This window comes from Lampris incognitus, chromosome 15, assembly GCF_029633865.1.
Source record: "Lampris incognitus isolate fLamInc1 chromosome 15, fLamInc1.hap2, whole genome shotgun sequence".
Classification (NCBI taxonomy): Eukaryota; Metazoa; Chordata; class Actinopteri; order Lampriformes; family Lampridae; genus Lampris; species Lampris incognitus.
In genome coordinates this window covers 19602131-19623428 of record NC_079225.1, presented here as the reverse complement: position 1 = coordinate 19623428, position 21298 = coordinate 19602131, and the positions used below count along the sequence as shown (strand labels likewise).

Below are 21298 nucleotides of genomic sequence, written 5' to 3'. Positions count from 1 at the left end.
GTCGCTGCTCCACCCCCTCTGCCGATCCGGGGAGGGCTGCAGACTACCACATGCCTCCTCCGATGTCGAGTCACCAGCCGCTTCTTTTCACCTGACAGTGAGGAGTTTCGCCAGGGGGACATAGCGCGTGGGAGGATCACGTTATTCCCCCAAGTTCCCCCCTCCCCTCGGACAGGTGCCCTGACCCACCAGAGGAGGTGCTAGTACAGCAACCAGGACACATACCCATATCTGGCTTCCCACCCGCAGACAGGCCAATTGTGTCTGTAGGGACACCCGACCAAGCTGGAGGTAACACGGGGATTCGAATAGGCGATCCCCGTGTTGGTAGGCAACGGAATAGACCGCTACGCTACCTGGACGCCCACATTCATACTTCTGAAAACCTGCACAACTTGGAGCTTCCCAGTAAAACTGCAGTCTTCTAATGGTGATCACTGAGCAACTTCACTGGACCAACTGGAATTATGCCTTGCTCAAAAGCACATCCACAGTAGTGTGTGGAGACGGTGTTTGTCACTTCGCTTGTCTAGATTTTCAGTCCATGGATTCTAATCTTCGACCTGACAAGTCACAGGCCATCCCCCTGGCAGGATGTATATGGCCAGGAGTCTCTGGTGGTAACCAAGTTCCACATCCACAGGAAGTTTGGGAAATACACACAATCACAGAGTTCTGCTTCGCAGACACGTACATGGCTTGTGGGACTGACCACGACCCCATTCCCGCCTGTGCTACACCCCCTTTACCTTTACCCCCTCTGAAACAACACGCACCAATATGTGTACACACACACACACCCACACCCAAAAGTTGGATGATACAGGGAGGCATGTAGGATGGAAAATTCTCATGAAGCTCGGAGGTCTGTTATGTCCCGATACCAGTCCCCTCTCCCCGGCCAGAATCACAGGAAACCTACACAGGAAAAAGTTTCACAAAACAGCACCGCAACATTTCCTCTCCAAGCCTAGAAAGTAACTAAATCTCTGCTGCCTGCACTGCGCCATCCGCTCTCTCCCTTAAAAAACACCCAGTTTAGGTTTGTATTCGTATTCCCCCTCCCGACGGTGAAAACCCAACAAAGAATACCTAACAAATGAAAAATGGATCTTCCACAAACTCAAAAATAAAAATCACTGAAATCAACTTTAAATTCACAACCGAAGTGCAACCTGTCCTTTGCTGTGCGTGACAGCTTCCAGTATCACACAAAATGGCTTGAAAGACTGTGTCCATTTTCTAATACTAATTCTATCCATGGTGCGTCATCCTTCCCCAAATGTGAATCTTCATCTCAGACCCTGAGCGAGCCAGTTGTAGTTAAATTCACAGCCTTAATATTTAAGATAAACCCAGGGCGTCCGGATAGCATAGCAGTCAATTTCATAGACTACCGACACAGGGATCGCCGGTTTGAATCCCAGTGTTACCTCTGGATGTGTTGGGCGTCCCTACAGACCGTGGCTGTGTCTGCGGGTGGGAAGCCAGATGTGAGTGTGTGTCCTGATTGCTGCACTAGCACCTCCGCTGGTTGGTCGGGGTGCCTGTTCTGGGGGGAATATTATGATCCTCTCGTGCACTACGTCCCCCTGGTGAAACTCCTCACTGTCAGGTGAAAAGAAGCAGCTGGCGACTCCACATGTATCGGAGGAGACATGTGGTAGTCGGCAGCCCTCCCTGGATCGGCAGAGGGGGTGGAGCGGCGACCGGGATGGCTCGGAAAAGTACGGTAATTGGCCAAGTATAATTAGGGAGAAAAAGGGGGAGGGGATATATATATATATATATATACACACACACACACACACACACATACATACATACATACATACATACATACATACATACATACACATAGATAGATAGATAGATAGATAGATAGATAGATAGATAGATAGATAGATAGATAGATAGATAGATAGATAGATAGATAGATAGATATAGATAAGATAAATCCAAAACCTTCACCTGCATGTGCACACTTTGGCTGAATGACTTGAGGACAGAATGCAATGGGTGTATTACAGCTACAGTATATGACTCCTGGTTATCACAGAGACAGTGAGGAAGAAAAGAGTTTCACAGCTCACTGTTAAGCCTGAGGAAGGTCTTGGTTCTACACAGAGAGAAAGACCGAGACCAGATGTGCACTTCTTTATCAGTTTAATCAAACGAACTCTATACATCCCTTCCAACCCTCCATCCATGTTTTACCTTGGGGCTTAGGCGTTACCAACTGAGGGTCACATGTGCATATAAGTGTGTGTGTGTGTGTGTGTGTGTGTGTGTGTGTGTGTGTGTGTGTGCGCACATGCAAGTGGGTGTGTGCAAGCACAGCACATATGCGTTTGTGTCTATGTGTGTGTCTATCTTTGCTGTAATGTCCCAAAGGCTAAATGAAAGCCAGATGTTGCGAGAGGCACTGTCAAGGCATATAGGCTGTCACACCTAAGCTAAACAGATTCCTTAAGTCGGTCAAAACCACATCAGGAGCCCAGGGTGGATGGACCGCTGCCTAACAGCTCCACCTGTCCTCAGCAAACTGCTACACCTCTATTGAGATAAACACCATGGTAGGAAAAGGACCATCAATCATTCTTCTTAAAACAATTTCTCTGGAGTACTCTTTCAATTACAGGAGTGGTAGAGAGAGGCACAATGCACACTTATCGGCAGGCAATTTCCATTCAAATTGTGGAGCTTTTTATAATTCAAAACCTTTTATCAGCCCATGCAGAAAGCACAAAGAGAAAAATTACAACTGCGGGGGGTGGGGGGGGACCTGTGCAGGAGCTTATAACCCTCTATGCAGATTCCTGTCCATCTTCAGTGCCTTAGCAAAGTTTTGGCTCAGGGAAACTAGTCATGTGTAGTCCGATAAATTGAAGAATTCAAACTTTCAGCTGTAGTTGTTGATCAAATTGGTGGTTCACTAGTTGTTCAACTAGGCTTACCATTAGCCATTGCACTGTGGCTTCAGAGTTATAAAAGAAAATCTCTTCGGTCATAATTCAATGCATACTGGATTAATTTTATTTATTTATTTATTTATTTTTGATATACTCTATTCAGCCCCATAGGGAAATTATGCTCTGCATTTAACCTATCCTAGCTGTGTAGCTAAGAGCAGTGGGCAGCCGCCATGCAGCACCCGGGGACCAACTCCAGTTCGTCTTGCCATGCCTCAGTCAAGGGCAAAGACAGGAGTAGAAACCCTAACATGCACGCCTTTTGATGGTGGCGGAGACGGGAGCACCCGGAGAAAACCCACTGCAGACACAGGGAGAACATGCAAACTCCACACAGAGGATAAACTAGGATGACCCCCAAGGTTGGACAACTCCAGGGTTCGAACCCATGACCTTCTTGCTGTGAGGTGACAGCGTTAACCACTGCGCCACCGTGCTGCCCAAACATTTCTACCAGGAGTGGGGTTCGAACCCACGCAGACATATGTCTACTGGATCTTAAGTCCAATGCCTTAACATGTGCCTGCACATTGTTTTTAATGATAATAAATTGAATTGAATTGAATTAACCACTCCGCCATCCTGGTACAAACAATACCATAATATCATAATAATATCATAGTGAAACTGCTATGACTCACGAGGAAAGACGGGCAAGAGTGACTCACCTCTAGGGTCTGCATCAGTGTGGGTTTAATGGCATCTTTCATTAATACGGCCAGTGCCCCACTCACTCCCTGAGAAAGAGAAAGGGAGGGGAAAGATAAGTGGGGGGTGGGGGCAGGGTAAGCAGGTTATCAGTACTGAGGTACAAGATGGGGACAGTCAATACATCATTAACATGCACAGTCACTATATCAAATCGATCCTGTGATAGTCTATCGTGCTTAAATATCACTTTATTCAAAGTCCATTTGTAGACCTCCCCAAACCTTGATAATGTCAGCTGTCAGCTCTCTCTCTCTCTCGCACAACCCACACACACACACGCATGCGCGCGATATTCTCATCAGCTGCCCAAACGGGTGGTGATGATTTCCCATCGTTGCTAATCAGGAAGACAAATGTAACTTTATAGGGGATCCTTCTCTGAAACAACACAGATCATAGCCAGCTGTGGGAAATCAGAGCCAGCTGGGCCAAGGTCTGGATCTGAGGCGCTGGGGCTTAGAGAGCACCTGGGCGGCCATTTTGGGGTTAAAATAAAGCCATGTTGCAGGGTAATGCTCTCAAATCTGTGAGAGTTGCAGAATTTCTAATTAACCCTCATATTTAGTGGCGGAGGAAGTATGTTCGCACATCCGGGCCAAGTGGGAACTTGGCAGCATCCATCCTCCTTGCTAGCAGGATAATTACAGTGAAGACAGAAGGGTCACTAGAAACCCTATGGAGGGTGAGCCATAGTCATACCTTTACAATGTATGCTCTAGACAACTCAGCATCTTCTTTAAATATTATCCTCAAAAGAAAAAATAATCAAAGTTTTAAAAAAGTTTTGTTTGGATAAACAAATCATGAAAATCAATTTAGTGGGGAAACCTTTTCCAAATATGTAGGTTTGGATGCAAACTTTCTTAAAGGGTGGCATGGCTCAGGATATACAGCGGGTTGTCTAGTAATTGGAAGGTCATTGGTTTGACCCCCAGCTCCTCCAGAGAGCGCGTCGAAGTGTCCATTTCCAGTGTGGGAAGATGGCGGTGCGAATTCACATTTGCAGCGGCCTCACCCAGTACTCATGTGGGAAGATGGTGGCGCGAATTCACATTTGTGGCAGCCTCACCCAGTACTGCCCATGCAGTGTCTTTGTCCACGTATGCACCTAAGTTTTGTCTTCGTTTGATGGCTGAGAGAGCTGGCACTGGATCAGCTGGGGGAGGTTGGTCTGCTGTGTGCTGTGGGTCCAGGGACCACGGCCCTGCCCGGAGCTGCGCCCGAAGAGAAAACACAGAGGGCGGTCTGACAGGATGCGGAAGTGGGGCAGGTTAAGCTAACTGCTAGCCCATGCAGACTGGCAGTTCCAATAACACCGAGGGCGGTCTGGTGCTGGCCTCACCTAGCGTTGACTGTGGTGTTTTTGGTGTCTGGCTGGGAAAGCTGGCATTGGATTGGTTGCGGGAGCCTGATCTGCTGCGTCCAGTGGGCCCAAGGACCACGGCCCCTGCCCAGAGCTGCCCCCAAAGAGTAAACACCAAGGGCGGACTGACAGGTTGTGGAAGTGGGGCAGGGTAAGCTTACTGCTAGCCCCTGCAGACTGGCAGTTCCGACAGTCATCCTGGCTGGCATTCCTTCCCTTGGACAGTGATTTTTTGTTGTTGTTTAGTTTGAATATATGTGTTAGTTTGGATATGTGTGTTCTTGTTCTTATTGTAGTTTTTGGATATGTGTTTTTGTCTTTGTGTTGCACTGCTGTGGGCTGGGGGAAGCGATATTTCGTTTCATTTCATGTGCGCAGGTACATGAAATGAAACGACAAATAAAGTGTTCCTGATTCCTTGAGCAAGGCACTGAACCCCTAACTGCTCCTGATGAGCAGGTTGGTGCCTTGCATGGCAGCCTCCACCATCAGTGTACAAATGTGTGTGTGTCGATGCGAGGCATATACATTGTAAAGCCCTTTGAGTGGTTGGTAGACTAGAAAAGCGCTATATAAATGCAGCCCACTTACCATTTCTTAACACACAATCACATTATAGAAAAAAACAACAATAAAAACACAACTGCAAGACCGAAGGCAAAAGTGTACCTACAAGATAAATACAACAAATGGACCTGGTGCCATGCTAGTGGGAATGGAACATCACAACCAGATTATCTAAAAGGTACACACAGCTAGCTCTGTTTTCCAATGCAATACACACACCCCCCCACCCCCAAAAAAAGTGGTTATGCAGAGAGAGGACACTGCCATCACCTCACTTTGAGATTTGCACCCAGACAGAAAAAATCCCCATAAACACACACCAGGTCCTCGGCGGTGATAGGCTGTCCTGAGCGGCTGGTGCCCACCACCATGCGTGCCAGTCTGTTCTTCATGTCCCCAAGACCGTCAGCCAGGGCCAGGATGGCCATGATCTCACTGGCCACCGCAATATCGAACCCGGTCTGGAGGGGAAGCAAAGGGGGGAAAACAACAACAACATAGTTTACATACCACTGGAGCGAGGATGTCACAGTCTTAGCTGGTTGGTTGAAAAAGCTTTCCAAGTATAGATAGATAGATAGATAGATAGATAGATAGATAGATAGATAGATAGATAGATAGATAGATAGATAGATAGATAGATAGACACATGCTAGTGTCATTCCTCTCCATTTTATATACCCCATCACAAAGAGTATTTCATGATGAAAAAACAAAAACAAAAAAATGGGAATTTAACAAGTAATGCCATTTACATCATGTAAATTTGAATGCACAGGAGCGTCCGGGTGGCGTGGCGGTCTATTCCGTTGCCTACCAACACGGGGATCACCGGTTCAAATCCCTGTGTTACCTTCGGCTTGGTCGGGCGTCCCTACAGACATAATTGGCCGTGTCTGCAGGTGGGAAGCCTGATGTGGGTGTGTGTCCTGGTTGCTGCACTAGCGCCTCCTCTGGTTGGTCGCAGCGCCTGTTCGGGGGGGTGGGGTATGGGGGTGGAACTAGGGGGAACAGCATGATCCTCCCACGTGCTATGTCCCCCCGGTGAAACTCCTCACTGTCAGGTGTTAAGAAGCAGCTGGTGACTCCACATGTATCGGAGGAGGCATGTGGTAGTCTGCAGCCCTCCCCGGATCAGCAGAGGGGGTGAAGCAGCGACCGGGATGGCTCGGAAGAGTGGGGTAATTGGCCAGGTACAAGTGGGGAGAAAAAAGGGGGAAAAATTCCCAAAAAATAAAACATTTGAATGCACGAAAGCAAGTAATAACTTGGTGACTTCACGGTGGTGTTTTGTCAAGCAAGATTATCCACTGATGAGAAAGTTGTGAGTCATGAATATCAACTACACTTTTCACAGTGCATTATGTGACCTGTGAGAAGAGAGAAGTGGAAAGATGACGTGGGAAAAAGAGATGAAAAGTGAGAGGAAGAGTTCGCGTGTGTGTGAGACAGACACATGGAAACAGTGAGAGGCAATGACAGAGGTCTCGCATTGTGTACAAAACAGAAGATGCAGCCACACTGACGAAACATTTGGACGGACAGGGATGAGATGAATCCAGCTCTTTTCCTACAAGGCAGCCAGTCACAAACATCCCATTTGTAAACACCCAATCAAAACAGGGAAAGATGGGGGGTCTCAGTCCAGGATTGCATGTGTGGACATGGCCTACTTCTGGAAGGATAACTGGAGAAACAATAGAAGGAAGCATCTGTTTCTCTCTTTCTTTTTTTTCAAATTATTCTGTGTGTTGGCACGTGTATGTGTTAGAGAGAGAGGAGAGAGAGAGAGCGAGTGTCAGAGAGCGAGAGAATGAGAGCGAGAGTGATAGACAGAGAGAGAGAGGGAGCCAGAGAGGGAGAGGGAGAGAGAGAGAGAGGGAGAGAGCAGGAGAGAGAGGGAGAGAGAGAGGGTGAGAGAAAGAATGAGTGAAGAGAATGGGAAACTGAATGAGTAAAGAGAATGGAAAACTGAAGGAATTTCTATACTTAGTCAAAATGCAGAAACATTACACAAACCACACCAATCCAACAGGGAACAACATTTCTTTCCCAGTCCATATGATAATACCCCAAGGGGCTATAGTGTATCTAGCACTGGAATGGAGCGGAGGAGGAGGAGTGGAGGAATGGAGGACAAGAAGAATGAATGAACGGATAGAGGTAAATGTAAGCATATGCTTAGCTGTGTGTGTCTCTAAGGGGCAGTGGGTCATTTTCCCCTTCTTTAAACATTTGCTTTCATTTAGGCCCACTGGTTTCCCATTGAGGCGAAGTGTTTATTTGCAGGATTTCTTTTAGCTGTCATTACTACTGACATGCGGGTGAAATACTGCTCGGCTTAACTGTGGACATGGGAAATGGGGAACGGAGCAGCACATGCCTATGTATCTGCATGAGAGTTTGTGTGGGCTGAATGTCTAGAGACAATAAAAAATGCCCCCCCCCAAAAAAGAGCATTTGATGTTACCCTCAATAATACATTAAGTATAGTACTGCAAACACTGATACTAACACAAAATGTGAGGAGACAATTACATCACCGTGCACATTCTCCCTTTTTTTTTGGATCCCCCGCCCCCTTTTTCTCCCCAATAGGACTTGGCTAATTACCCCACTTTTCCGAGACCATCTTGGTCGCTGCTCCACCCCCTCTGCTGACCCGGGGAGGGCTACAGACCACCACATGCCTCCTCCGATACATGTGGAGTTGCCAGCCGCTTCTTTTCACCTGACAGTGAGGAGTTGCACCAGGACGTAGTGTGTGGGAGGATCACGCTATTCCCCCCCAGTTCTCCCTCCCCCCTGAACAGGCGCCCCAACTGACCAGGGGAGGTGCTATGGCAGTGACCAGGACACATACCCACATCTGGCTTCCCACCCGCAGACACGGCCAATTGTGTCTGTAGGGACGCCCGACCAAGCCGGAGGTAACACAGGGATTTGAACCAGCGATCCCTGTGTTGGTAGGCAACGGAATAGACTGCCACACTACCTGGATCCCCCCTCATTCTCCCATTTTTTACCAAATGACTAAAAGGTGAAGCGCTTGCAATAACCATTGGGAAGTTGTAAAGCATAAATGATGGGAGGCTTTAGTTTAATACGGGACGCACAAGCCCATATAAAAACTGAACCTGGGTGGCCCAAATGTGGATCACACACCCACAGTCAGTTCTGTTCAGCTTTTGAGCATCAAGTTAATTAAAGATGTTTATCACTATCAATTCTATATTCCTCCATCTTTTAAATTTCACCTTTACGGATCTTCATTTGTCTTTACAGTTTATCTTTCTGCTGTTCTACATCATATTTCACCTTTCTTACATTCTTTAATCTTTGCTGTTTTTAAGTATGAGGTTGACACATGGGTCACATAAAACAAGCCAATAGCTTGAAATTTAGGGAAGACACTGTGATACTGCCACATTAAGTTCAGTGTCAGGCCATTTTTAACTCACTATGAAGGTAGCAGATATAACACATACGGGGTTTTGCTATCTATGAAAAATGATAGATGTATGTGTTTTCCTTTATAATTTGATACATTCCCCTTTTTCCCACTGTTGCATAACGGTCTGTGTGGGTTTTTTAAGGCCTCGAGCGGCCGACATTCATCATGCACCAGAGGTTATTTATGCAGGGTGTTGCATGAGTCAGGGAGGAGGGTTCACGGGGAGAGTAGGAAGTAGGTGAATGATCTGTGTGGCGCCAGTTTGAAATACTGCAGCTACTACGACCTCTAAAAAAAAACTCCTTAGTTTGTTTCTGTATAAGTACTGAGAGTAAAGTAATATAAATGAACTGTGGAGTAGCATAGCCGAAGGACTATTGCAAGCCGTCCCCCTTTGCCCCTTTACAACAGTGGCTCGGAGGTGACTGGAGGGTTGCCAGTTCGATCCTTGGCCCCTCCTTGCAAATATATCAAGGTGTCCTTGAGCAAGACACCTAACCCCTAACCGCTCCCAATGAGCTGGTTGGCGCCTTGCATGGCTGACACTGCCGTTGGTGTGTGTGTGTGTGCGGGTGAATGTGAGGCATCCATTGATTGTAAGGCGCTTTGAGTGGCTGTTGTAGCTAGAAAAGCGATATATAAATGCAATCCGTTTACCATTTACCTTTTGTTCATCTTCCGTGAGTGGACGCACACCCAGTAAATAAACAAACAAACAAGTACCCAAGGTATCTTGGATTACTCTCCTCCGCTGAGCCCGGTGAGATTGATTTCAGTTTTGTATTTTGGCTGCGGTATACCATAAGCAAGCCATCACATTTTTTGGGCGGGAATTCTTGTTTGTTTTTGTGGATTCTTTTTTTGATCGATGCGGGATAGCTGTTCACCTTCGGTGGCCTTCTTGTTTCCTTAGTTGGAGTTAAAAGAATCTAGGGTGATCTGAGATGGACTTAATAAATATTTCAGGGGGCGTCCGGGTGGTATGGCAGTCTATTCCATTGTCTACCCATACGGGGATCGCCGGTTCGAATCCCCATGTTACCTCCGGCTTGGTCAGGTGTCCCTGCAGACACAATTGGACGTGTCAGCGGATGGGAAGCCAGATGTGGGTATGTGTCCTGGTCACTGCACTAGCACCTCCTCTGGTTGGTTGGGGTGCCTGTTCAAGGGGGAGAGGGAACTGAGGGGAATAGTTTGATCCTCCCATGCGCTACAGCCCCCTGGTGAAACTCCCCACTGTCAGGTGAAAAGACGCAGCTGGCGACACATAAGAGGAGACATTTGGTAGTCTGCAGCCCTCCCCGGCTCGGCAGAGGTGGTGGAGCAGTGACCAGGATGGCTCAGAAGAGTGGGGTAATTGGACAGGTATAATTGGGGAGAAAAAAAGGGTTGGGGGGGGGGCTTTGTGTGTTACAACTCAGTAAAGAGAAACCCTGTTTGTTACGGTATGGATGGAGCTCAGGTGAACCACGTACCTCTCTTAGTTGCCCCTTCTCTGTGCTTGCCTGGCCCACTGTGATCTTCCTCAAGAAACGGTCATTGGTATCAACAACTGCAAAACAATACAACCTTGTTAAGTTTGATCCAATCAATTCCTTCACATCACCCCAAATGAATGGCATGAAGCTGCCCATTGATATAATGGTCCAGAAAGAACACTTTGAACATTCCCGACCTCGTGCTTCAAGAACACACATAGAGAAGACTGATGTCCTGTAGTCACAATCTGACAGACTATAAAATCCATTTCCACATGTTGCAAATGAGATTCAACCTCACTTGTGAGCAACTGAGTTCATGGACGGATGGACGGAGCTTTACACACACACACACACACACACACACACACACACACACACACACACACACACACACACACCTCTACATACATACATACATACATACATACATACATACATACATACATACATACATACAATATACATATATACATACATACAGCCAATAACTGACAGAAAATCTTTTATCTTATCTCGAATAGCTGTCGACACATTTTTTTGTATTGAGATTTGTGACTTCGGAGTTTCTAAAGTCAGCAGTTGGTCTGTGCCATGGTTGATTTTACTGTGGTTATTCTGTGGTTAGCGATGCATTAAGACCTTAGCAAACCGCAGGAGTTAAACTTTGTACTGATGTTAGTTCAGTGTAACGATCGGAGACGAAAAACATGAGCTGTTTTACGCTTAAATGAAAACAGGCTCCCAGAGAACACACCCTTTAGACACACACACACACACACACACACACACACACACACACACACACACACACACACAAACAAGCCTGCGTGCACACACACTCGGGCACGCAGAGACCCACACATGCTCAAAGTGAGGTGGTAAAATCTGTTTTTAATCTCTGGGGGTTCCTCTTTTAAATGTGCCCTCTGGAGCCATTGGTATAAATACCTCATCAGTCATTGCAACACCCTGCTTGGCTGGTCTCGCTGACGATGGGGAAAAAAAACAAAAAAACATCACTTCCACTAAAGACCCCCACCCATCCACCATATCAGCTAGCTCGACAGTCAGCAAGCCAGCCAATACCACGAGACTCAGCTCCACTACCCACATTTAAGCCTCTAACTGCATTTCTTTTGCATGAGAAGTGGTCATCACAGGGCATCTGCGTAGCGTAGCGGTCTATTCCGTTGCCTAACATCACGGGGATCAGCAGTTCAAATCCCCGTGTTACCTCCGGCTTGGTCAGATGTCCCGACAGACACAATTGGCTGCGTCTGCTGGTGGGAAGCCAGATGTGAGTATGTGCCCTGGTCACTGCACTAGCGCCTCCTCTGGTAGGCCGGGATGCCTGTTCAGGGACGAGGGGGAACTGGGGGGAATAGCATGAGCCTCCCATGTGCTATGTCCCCCTGGTGATACTCCTCACTGTCAGGTGAAAAGAAGCGGCTGGCGACTCCACATGTATCGGAGGAGGCATGTGGTAGCCTGCAGCCCTCCCCGGATCAGCAGAGGGGGTGGAGCAGTGATCAGCATGGCTCAAAAAAGTGGGGTAATTGTCTGGATACAACAAGGGAGAAAAAGGGGTTTCAAAAAACAAAAAAAAAGAAGAAGTGGTCATCACCTATGATTGAAGGGGTAGGATGGACCAGGAGCAAAATACCTTATGAAAGGTGTTACAATAACCTTGAGGCATTTACCATCGGCATTCTTTTAAAACTTCAGCACAGTGGATTTGCCGTTTGTAATATTAATCAGCTAAAAATGATGACAATACCCCTTTGCCAGGTGACCTTGGAGGGGTCAAAATCGAGACGGACGAAGGAGCTGACCTCCTCAGCTGTAAGAGAGCCAGGGTCTGTTTTACTGATGCCCAGCCGCTGTAAAGAGAGATAGACAGACAGACAGACATAGATGGATCGTTTCACCTGTAATTGCTTTGTAATAATGGATTACATTTATATAGCGCTTCTCTAGACGCCGAAAGTGTTTCGAACTGAAGGAGGTAACTCACTTCAACCACCACCAATGTGTAGCACCCACCTGGGTGATGCACGGCAGCCATTTTTTGCACCAGAACGATCACTAGACATCAGCTTGAGAGAGAGGAATCATTGCGCCAATTACATGGGGGGGATTATTAGGTGGCCAGATGGAGAGAGTCAGGTGGGGAACTTTGCCAGGACGCCAGGGGACCCCCTACTCTTTGGGATAAGTGCCATGGGATCTTTAATGACGACAGGGACTCAGGGCCTCAGTTTAACGTCTCATCCGAAAGACGACACCTCCTACAGCACAGTGACCCCGTCACTACACTGGAGCATTGGGTTTTTGATATTTGTTGCTGTTTGTTGTTTTTTTTAGGACCAGAGGGAAGACTGCCCCCTACTGGCCTGCCAACACCACTTCCAGCAGCAACTCAATTTTTCTAGGGAGGTCTCCCATCCAAGTACTAGCCAAGCCCACACCTGCTTAGCTTCCATCATTTGGCAGAGCCAGGGTACATGTTGGTATGGCTGCCGTCATACCACATATCACTTTGTATTAGTGAAGGGTGCATGTATTTAATTTTTTTTGCTTTGGTTTGAATGCTGTCCTAACTGTGGTACAATGTTGCAATCCAAAGGCAATTTCTTTGCCTCTCGATATTCAATCATATTAATTTTTGACAGAAAGGACTGTTCTCAAACAATAGACCTTTAGATTGTTTGTTTTTGTTTTGTTTTTTTTGTCTAACTGCTCCGAATTGAAATTTTCCCTTAATTTTTGCATTTTTTTCTGCCTGGTGAGCCTCCGCTGAAAGGAAACTTTCAGGGAGCATATCAAGCCAATGACTTATGAATAAATGGTCAGTTACGGACCACACAAAATTCAGCCAGTCAAATGCCTCTCAAATTCAACAGGTTCACTGGGAGTAGACCAGATACAAACACACCCTTCTCCTTATCTCTCACTCCATCTATTGAGGCCAATAAATATTTTGAAACCCTGTGAACTTGTCAACTCAGAGCTTTAAGTCAACTTACTGTTTATGCCTGTTGGTGTTTATAGTAGCTGTTGTGTTTTAATTGCTATGATTTATGTTCAGGCATACTGCCATCAATAGCCTTACTCACTGTCATACAAGCAGATGAGCGTTTCATGAGCCATAAGTGAGTGGGTGTTTGGAGATGGGGAGATTGGTGGAGTATGACTGTGGTGATATTTGTGGAGATGCAGTGGTCTAGAGAGAGGCTCACCGAGGTCCCCTAGAGGACGTTTTTTAAAACAGAGAGCTCAACACAAACAATATGCTTATGGGCTACTTCACGGCTGTCGTCACCAGTGGTTGTTGGGATGGGACTTACACGTAGTCTGGCGATCTGGATGGGTGAGAACCGCCTGACTCCATTCACAGCAGGAACCAGACGGTTGTATAGTGCCTGTGAGGGGTGGAAAACAATGGAAATTCATCATTTATGAGACCAGCACGGCTGACTAAATAGTCAAGAACATGATGTCATGGTTGCAGCCATAAATATAGGTGACATTAAAAGCCACAATGACTTCTTTGGGCTCATAATGAATCATGTTTGTGATGTAATTGCGGGGAGTTAATTCTGATGCCATTATGCAAAGATGAAAGCACTATTGTATTGGGAGGTCATTATCTGATATTGATGCTGATAGTGACCTCTGAACTGAATTGTGCTGGGAGCTAAAAAGCAGCCTACATGATTAATTATGAATAAATCAAACATTTACAACTTTAGTTCCCAAAACCAGTTGCCACTGAATGTTTGTGTATTGGCACAAAAATGTCTTATTTTTAAAAATCCCGTGCAGTTTAAAAAAAAAAAAAGGTCACGGTAACGACATATGATTTCAAAATAATGGAATAGTTTCCAACATGTTCTCTTTGTTAACATTAACAAAAGCAAATTAATTGGGGCTGATAAATGTCAGTTTCAGAGCAGAAAACTGTCAGACATGTGAATGAAGGAACACTGTGATGTCATCGTCTTGTGTCACCTTGTCTGTTTGGGTTGCCTCATGGAGCATTCTGGCATCAATAGCTGCTGCCACAAGATTGTTGGCTGCTGTGATGGCATGAATGTCACCCGTCAGATGAAGGTTGAACTGGACAAAAGAAGAGAGAAAGAGAGGGAGTGGGAAAAACACAGATTAAAGAAGGTGAGAAGAAAAGCTGTAATAGCAGCATGCAACTATGCACCCTCACCTAAAGTGTTCTTCTGCACTGCAAATCACATATATCTTAAATATGGATGGCCCTGGTGGGAATCAAACCCCCATTCCTGACCCTGCCGGTAAACAGCATCATGCTGCTTGTCAAGCTAACAAAGATTACAGCAAAGCCATTAGCTGATGAACATTGGGGAACAGTAAATTCAGTTGCATTAACAGCAGTGATATCACGAGGATCGGTGTAGGGTGGAGTTTCTACGAGGCTGCCACCACAAAGCCTGGCTTCAGATGAAATTTGGCTTCTCACAATAAAGTCATCCTCCCCCTCTCTTGACTTTGCCTGCAGCTACGTCTCTGAAAACATTGATTTAGCAAAAGGCTGGGGGGGGGGGGTGAGGAAAAAAAAACCCACACCCTTATGTACTTTTAAAGCCCATGGGGAAAAAAAGAAATAGCAGTGGAGTCGAACGGAGGGAGAGGAGGATGATAAAGCTGCGATTCGAGAAGCGCTGGTGTTCTGGTATTAAACAAGGAGGTGGTCTTATGATAGACAGGCTCTCTCTAGCTATGAGCTTTGATACTGGTCTCTCTCTCTCCCCCTTCCCTCTTTCACTCCTCCTTCTCTCTCTCCTTGTCTTCATGGACAGCCACTCTCTTTAGTCACAGGGTGTGTGTGTGTGTGTGTGTGTGTGTATAGCCATGTGCGGCAAGTCTCTGCATGTTGTTCAAGGTCTTTGAAGCCAGCTGAGAGAGCGGTGAGGGTCTGTCTCTGTGTCTTACCTCCTCCATAGGGATGACCTGGGCATATCCGCCTCCTGCAGCACCCCCTAAGGACAGAGCAGAAGAAGTACAGTCAGAGGGAGACAATGGGACAGAGAGGCGCAGAGGAGCACTGTGCTGTGGCCCTCCAATGAACCGCTCCACCTCAGCTCCCCACCGTAGCAAGCTGTGAACTCCGAGCCTCATGCCGATAAACCTAGCGCACTGCAGAGTTATTCAATACCGCTCTGACGGCTGAAATAATTCCCTCCACTATGCCTTTATCCACCCTCCACCCAAACTATTTAATAGAACAAGAGTCAAAATCATGAGCTTTCTGCCAAAATGATATATCCACCCACTAAAACATGTTTGATATATACTCTTGCGACGTAATTGCTCTGCTCACATGAAAATAAATATCACCACAAGACATTACTGAATCTGTTTCACATCTCAGTACCTTTGTTTCAAAAGAAAAAGTATCATCCTGGTTGTGCTTTTTCCTCATGAAGAATATTGCATTTGGGAATTAAACACAACTCTTGCAATATAATGCACTGCATTGCAATGAAACATACGGTGGTAAAGACATTCAGTGACAGCCTGCTTATTTGACAGACAACGTCAAGTGAGCCGTGTGTAATGATCAAGGTGGTGCTGACCTTTGACCCCAAAGGTGGGTCCCTGGGAGGGCTGTCGGAGACAAGCGAAGGAGTTGAGCTTGAGGTGTGCAGACAGGGCTTGAACAAGGCCAATGGTCACTGTGCTCTTGCCCTCGCCGAGCGGAGTGGGAGTGATCCTACAATGGAAAGATTGAAGCCAATTACTTACATTGCTCTGAACTCCCAAACTGTGCTGTTTTCTGTTACATTAAAAACTAAATATCAAGAGATGCACAGAAACGTTACTGCTCTCACATGATCAGACTGGAGGCCCGTGTGTTTGAGTGTATGCGTAACCCATAATCAGTGGCACCTGATTCAACAGCTCAAATCACATTTAGTCCATACCGGAGGCCCTGATGGACAGGACCGCCGGGAGCCATTATAATGTGGACAAACAAATGGCTGGCTTTGTCCATAGCGGGGCTTTGAGGTAATGTACAAAGCCAATAAGGAGCTGAAGAGGAGGGTGGGTGAAAGAAGGGGACCAGGACCAACAGAGGGACTCAAACGATAGGAGAAAGAACGCTTTGATGGGTCTCCACGCCATTTATCCAGACACTCTCTCCTCAGACTCTGCTCTCTTTTTGTCACCCACTACCCCCCCCCTCCACTCCACCCCCCACTTTCAGCTAGACATGATGTTCCCTTGGCAGCAGGACTCAAAGGCATGCCTGCTGCTGGCTGTAATTGAGAGGGGCCCCTCGCCTCTCCAGAGGGGCCGCTGGGAACTCAGTTGGCTCCTTGAGGAACTCCGTGTGTGTGTGTGTGTGTGTGTGTGTGTGTGTGTGTGTGTGTGTGTGTGTGTCTTTCTGTTTCTTTGAGATTGTGCCACTATCATGGTTAGTGACCCACTGAGTGTATGCACGGGAGTGTAAAATTCATTAATTTGCTGAAAAGACAGCATACACAGCATGAATCAAGATGATACAAGGCTTGGCAGTAGGGGTAAGTGTGTGTGTGTGTGTGTGTGTGTATGCGTGGTGCGTGCCTTCTTATTCAGCTATACTTTTGTGAAATTTGAGTTTCTACCATAAGAATGAGGATTTTTTGCAAAGTGAGGGCATTTCAGCAGGTACTCACTTCTTCAAGGTGTTATTTTATACTTCCGGGTTAGGACTTAGGTTTAGTGTTAAGGTTAGAATTAGAATAAGATTAAAGTATGACTGGGATGGGGAAGTGACTTTGAGTGGATGAAAGTATGTCTTGTTCCAGGCTTAATCTGATACAATTTAAGGTTGTCCATCGCATCTATCTTACCATCTCCAAACTCTCCAAAATATATTCCAGTGTTACAGATACTTGTAATTAAGGCTGGACCCAAATACTCAAGTATTCGGATATTCATCCGTTGGGTAGATATTCTGTTTCAAATTTGGGATTCAAATAATAATAATAATAATAATAATAATACATTTTATTTGTGGGCACCTTTCAGAGCACTCAAGGACACCTTACAGAATACAGTTAAAAACAAGCAGCGGGGTCCGTGGTGGTGTAGCGGTCTAAGCATCGGCTTTGTGTCGATGCAGTTGCCTACTGGGGACTGGGGTTCGCGTCCCGGTCTTGTCAGATCCGACTATGGCCGGATTCGATGAAGCAGCAGTAATTGGCAACGCTGTCTTCGGGAGGGGGGCGGAGTTGGCTTGTGTTCGTCACATGAATGCGTCTCTGTGTGTGTGGGGAAAAAGCAGTGGTTCGGCCTGGATTCACCTTGTCACGGAAGTGGCGAGGCGTCTCCTTCGAGACTGCCGGCCAGAGAGATGCAGTTGGCGAATGCATGCAGTACGAGGGTGGTGTTTGAATTAAAATAGGGAGCGATTGACCACTAAATTGGGAGAAAAACGGAAAAATCAGAAATAAATTTACAAAAAAACCAAAACAAGGAGCACTGTATCAGACAGCATAAAATCAAAATAAAGCAGGGTAGACAATAAAAGGCTACTACAACAGATAAATATAAAATCATCATTTGCACAAAACCTAATGAAGCTTAGATTTGCTTGCTTTTTTTTTTTGGCTAAATCTAGGCTATCAGTAAAGGTGAACTGCAAAACAACATTTGTCAGCCCATTCTTGTACTATATTTATACTTTTGAATTGCACTGTTAAAATGTGTAATTAAATAGCTACTGTCTCAGCTGTGGCACCTGACGTCCCTCTCACTCCCAGTAGTGACGTCACGTTTCAGGTCACTTTGTGACCACTTACCAGAGTTTATAAGATTGTCATTGTTGACAAATGGACAGATTTTATATTATATGCAAAAACACAGAGCCGTGTGTGGAAAAGTGCTATCACAAGGTTTCATTTTGAATAAAATTTATACGATAGAGAAATTTAAAAAAAAGGGAAAAAGTGCCAAAGACCTCAGCTGTATGGCGACACTTCAAATTGAGCGATGATAAGGCAGTGTGCCAAACATGCAGTGTGAAACCAGCCTACCACGGTGGAACAACAAGCATGAAAAATCACCTGAATTCTGTAAATAGTAGGCTATTCTTATACGTGTAAAAAAAACGAGACTATACGAGCTAGCAAACTTAGCTTAGCTCATGTCTGTTTTCCAGTCGCCATTATCAAGCTGCTTTTATCTGCCGTTTAAACAGTAACGCTACACATGATAAAAACGTGCACTTACTTTGCTTGCAAAAATAGTTGCAACTGACCCGAATAGTTAAAATAAAACATTACATCTGGTGCTAAGGTAATTATTGGCCTAAAAGGGCTAATAATAATTTGTTCAAGCTATCTCATTAAAAGTATTATTGTTATAACAGAAATATGTGTTTTGTGTCTCTGTTTGACTTTTGTTGGGTTCAGGGTGTAAAACGTTATAGATTTGGGCGAATAGCTGCCAGAATGTGGGACTGGAGTTGGCTCCGCCCACTGCTCCTAGTGTATAGGAAGAGGTAAATGCGGAGGACAAATTTCAATCAACGTATACGAGTACTGAGAAATGACGAAGAAATTATAAATAAATATAAATCTTATAAATATAAATCTCAAATCTTGAATTTGTTGCCGCTAGTATGCTGTTTCTGCGCTTCTGTTTCACAGCGCTTTCTCGGGCGTTGTCTCGGACTCGGAGCCTATTATAATGAGCATTTATGTAGATCTATAACTGATCCATGATAAGAAAAAATTGTCACAAGCTGTAATGTCACAAAGAGTGCATAGATAAGACCTCGTTCAACCAAATCCCTCGAGATTGCAAACATGCATAACACACACCAAACCTTTTTATCAACAAATAACAATACAAACAACAATACTGTAGGATAACAGAATCCTTAACAATTAATATCCATCCATTTTCCAAACCGCTTATCCTGCTCTCAGGGTCGCGGGGATGCTGGAGCCTATCCCAGCAGTCATTGGGCAGCAGGCGGGGAGACACTCTGGACAGGCCACCAGGCCATTAAATCGAAAGACACATGTTGCATCGCGATGCCGGTGTGGGTTCCATTTCTGCTTGGGTACAATATCGACTCGGGGTCCTTCAACTACATATGACGTCACGGATTATGCTGCTAGCTAGCATTGTTTAATGCTAGCTTTATAGTTATTTAGCTATGTGTTTTTTACAATCCACGTTGACATAGAGTTGATTAGCAAAGGTGCGAGGGCCGAAGGCCCGAGCTGCGTCTAAGGAGTGAGGCTGCAGACTCGGGGTCCTGGACAAGCGAACGTGCGTGAGCCAAAGGCCCATGCCGCATCTAACATCAATCTACTGTTTCCTGCTGTTCCTAAACGGAACTAGCCCCCTACCCAATCATAATGCGTGAAGTAGTGATGCCATCTGTAGTCGCAGGACCCCGAGCACATCTGGTAGGACGAGTAGATCAAGTACTCACACTGTCCGTCTCATTCAACAATGGAGAAATGTCTGGCTGACTCCTTCCGGAGTCATGCCCCCCCCCCCCCCCCAAAAACACGGTATTCGGGACAGCCCTACTTGTAATAGATGTCACATGTCACCAGCCAACATGACACGTGTGTTTCCGTCTTGTCGTCGTCTAAAAGGACAACCATTTTCAAACACCTTGCTGAGGCTGGTGCTGACAGCGTGTGCAGAAATGGCCATTTTTGGGGTATCACCAGGTCAGCAAATAATCAGTAGGAAAACAAAGCATAGTATTCCCTTAGCATCCTTACTAGCACGTAGAAGAATACTGTTGGAGTGGAAGTCACCATTTGCCCCCAAAGCATCTCTATAGGCTCAGAGACATGATACTCTTAAACCTGGATAACATCAAGTACAAGAGGGGCTCATCTGGAAAATTTGAGTCTGTTTGGGGCCCTATAATTAATTACATAATTAAAGACACTACAGGAAAAATGAAGCACTCACTATTGGTGCACACCCTGTCAATACATGTAATTACATGTACAGTGTTGCCATTTTGCATGCTCTTTTGTTTTATTATTGACTAAACAACTGTGTTAAGAAGGACAGACTGAGTTGTTTATCATAATTTATTCTTTTTTATCAAGTGGACAAGTGGTGGGGAAGGGAGTTTAAAAAAAAGTAAATGTTCGTTGGATCTGATTGTACCTGTTAAATGAATAAATACATTAAAAAAAGAATTAGGTTAAGGTAAATGTATTTGGAAAAGGTTAAGGGCTAAGGTTAAGGGCTAAGGTTAGGCATGCCATTCTGATGGTAAGGGTGGGGGAATTAATGTAATTAACAAGGGTCCTCAAAACGTATACAAAAAGAGTGTGTGTGTGTGTGTGTGTGTGTGCGGGTCCATGTAAGCATATGCCTAGCTGGCTGTGTATGTGTGCTCACGCATGTATGGATTCTCTGTTCTCATGACTGTAGCCCGGCGATGGTGTGGTCTGGAGTACCACAGTACCAGTTCAGTACAAGTGCGGTATTGTGCATCACTGTATCAGTGCCTTTTCCACCCCCCCCCCCTATTAAAAAAGGTACCAGTCCTGGTCTATAAGATAAGCCCTTTTCCACCAAGGTAGTTCGAGGGCTGATTTGGAGCCAGTGCCTAATCTCGAACAAGTTCCTCTCGTTTCGACAGCCAAAGAACCAGCTCTTGGCCAGGAAAACTGGTTCCAAAGCAGCATCAGCTCTTTGCTGGGCTGGAAGCAAGAACCGCTTACATTGGGGGCTGGGGGCGGGA

At 45.7% G+C, this 21298-nt stretch overlaps 1 protein-coding gene across 2 annotated transcripts in view; it reads right to left on the bottom strand.

Annotated features, from left to right (window-relative positions):
* Positions 1 to 21298, bottom strand: part of mthfd1l (methylenetetrahydrofolate dehydrogenase (NADP+ dependent) 1 like) — a 91936-nt gene that overhangs the window by 42655 nt on the left and 27983 nt on the right. Inside the window, exons 12-19 of one of the 2 annotated variants that reach the window (XM_056294091.1) lie at positions 16158 to 16294; positions 15514 to 15560; positions 14560 to 14667; positions 13896 to 13970; positions 12326 to 12428; positions 10543 to 10619; positions 5934 to 6074; positions 3641 to 3709 (exon numbers count right to left, since the gene is read on the bottom strand). In XM_056294091.1, the coding sequence (XP_056150066.1) occupies positions 3641 to 3709; positions 5934 to 6074; positions 10543 to 10619; positions 12326 to 12428; positions 13896 to 13970; positions 14560 to 14667; positions 15514 to 15560; positions 16158 to 16294 (757 nt within the window). Of the gene's footprint in view, positions 1 to 3640; positions 3710 to 4752; positions 4876 to 5933; positions 6075 to 10542; positions 10620 to 12325; positions 12429 to 13895; positions 13971 to 14559; positions 14668 to 15513; positions 15561 to 16157; positions 16295 to 21298 lie in introns of those variants that run through there. The other variant, XM_056294092.1, reaches the window with a different exon arrangement.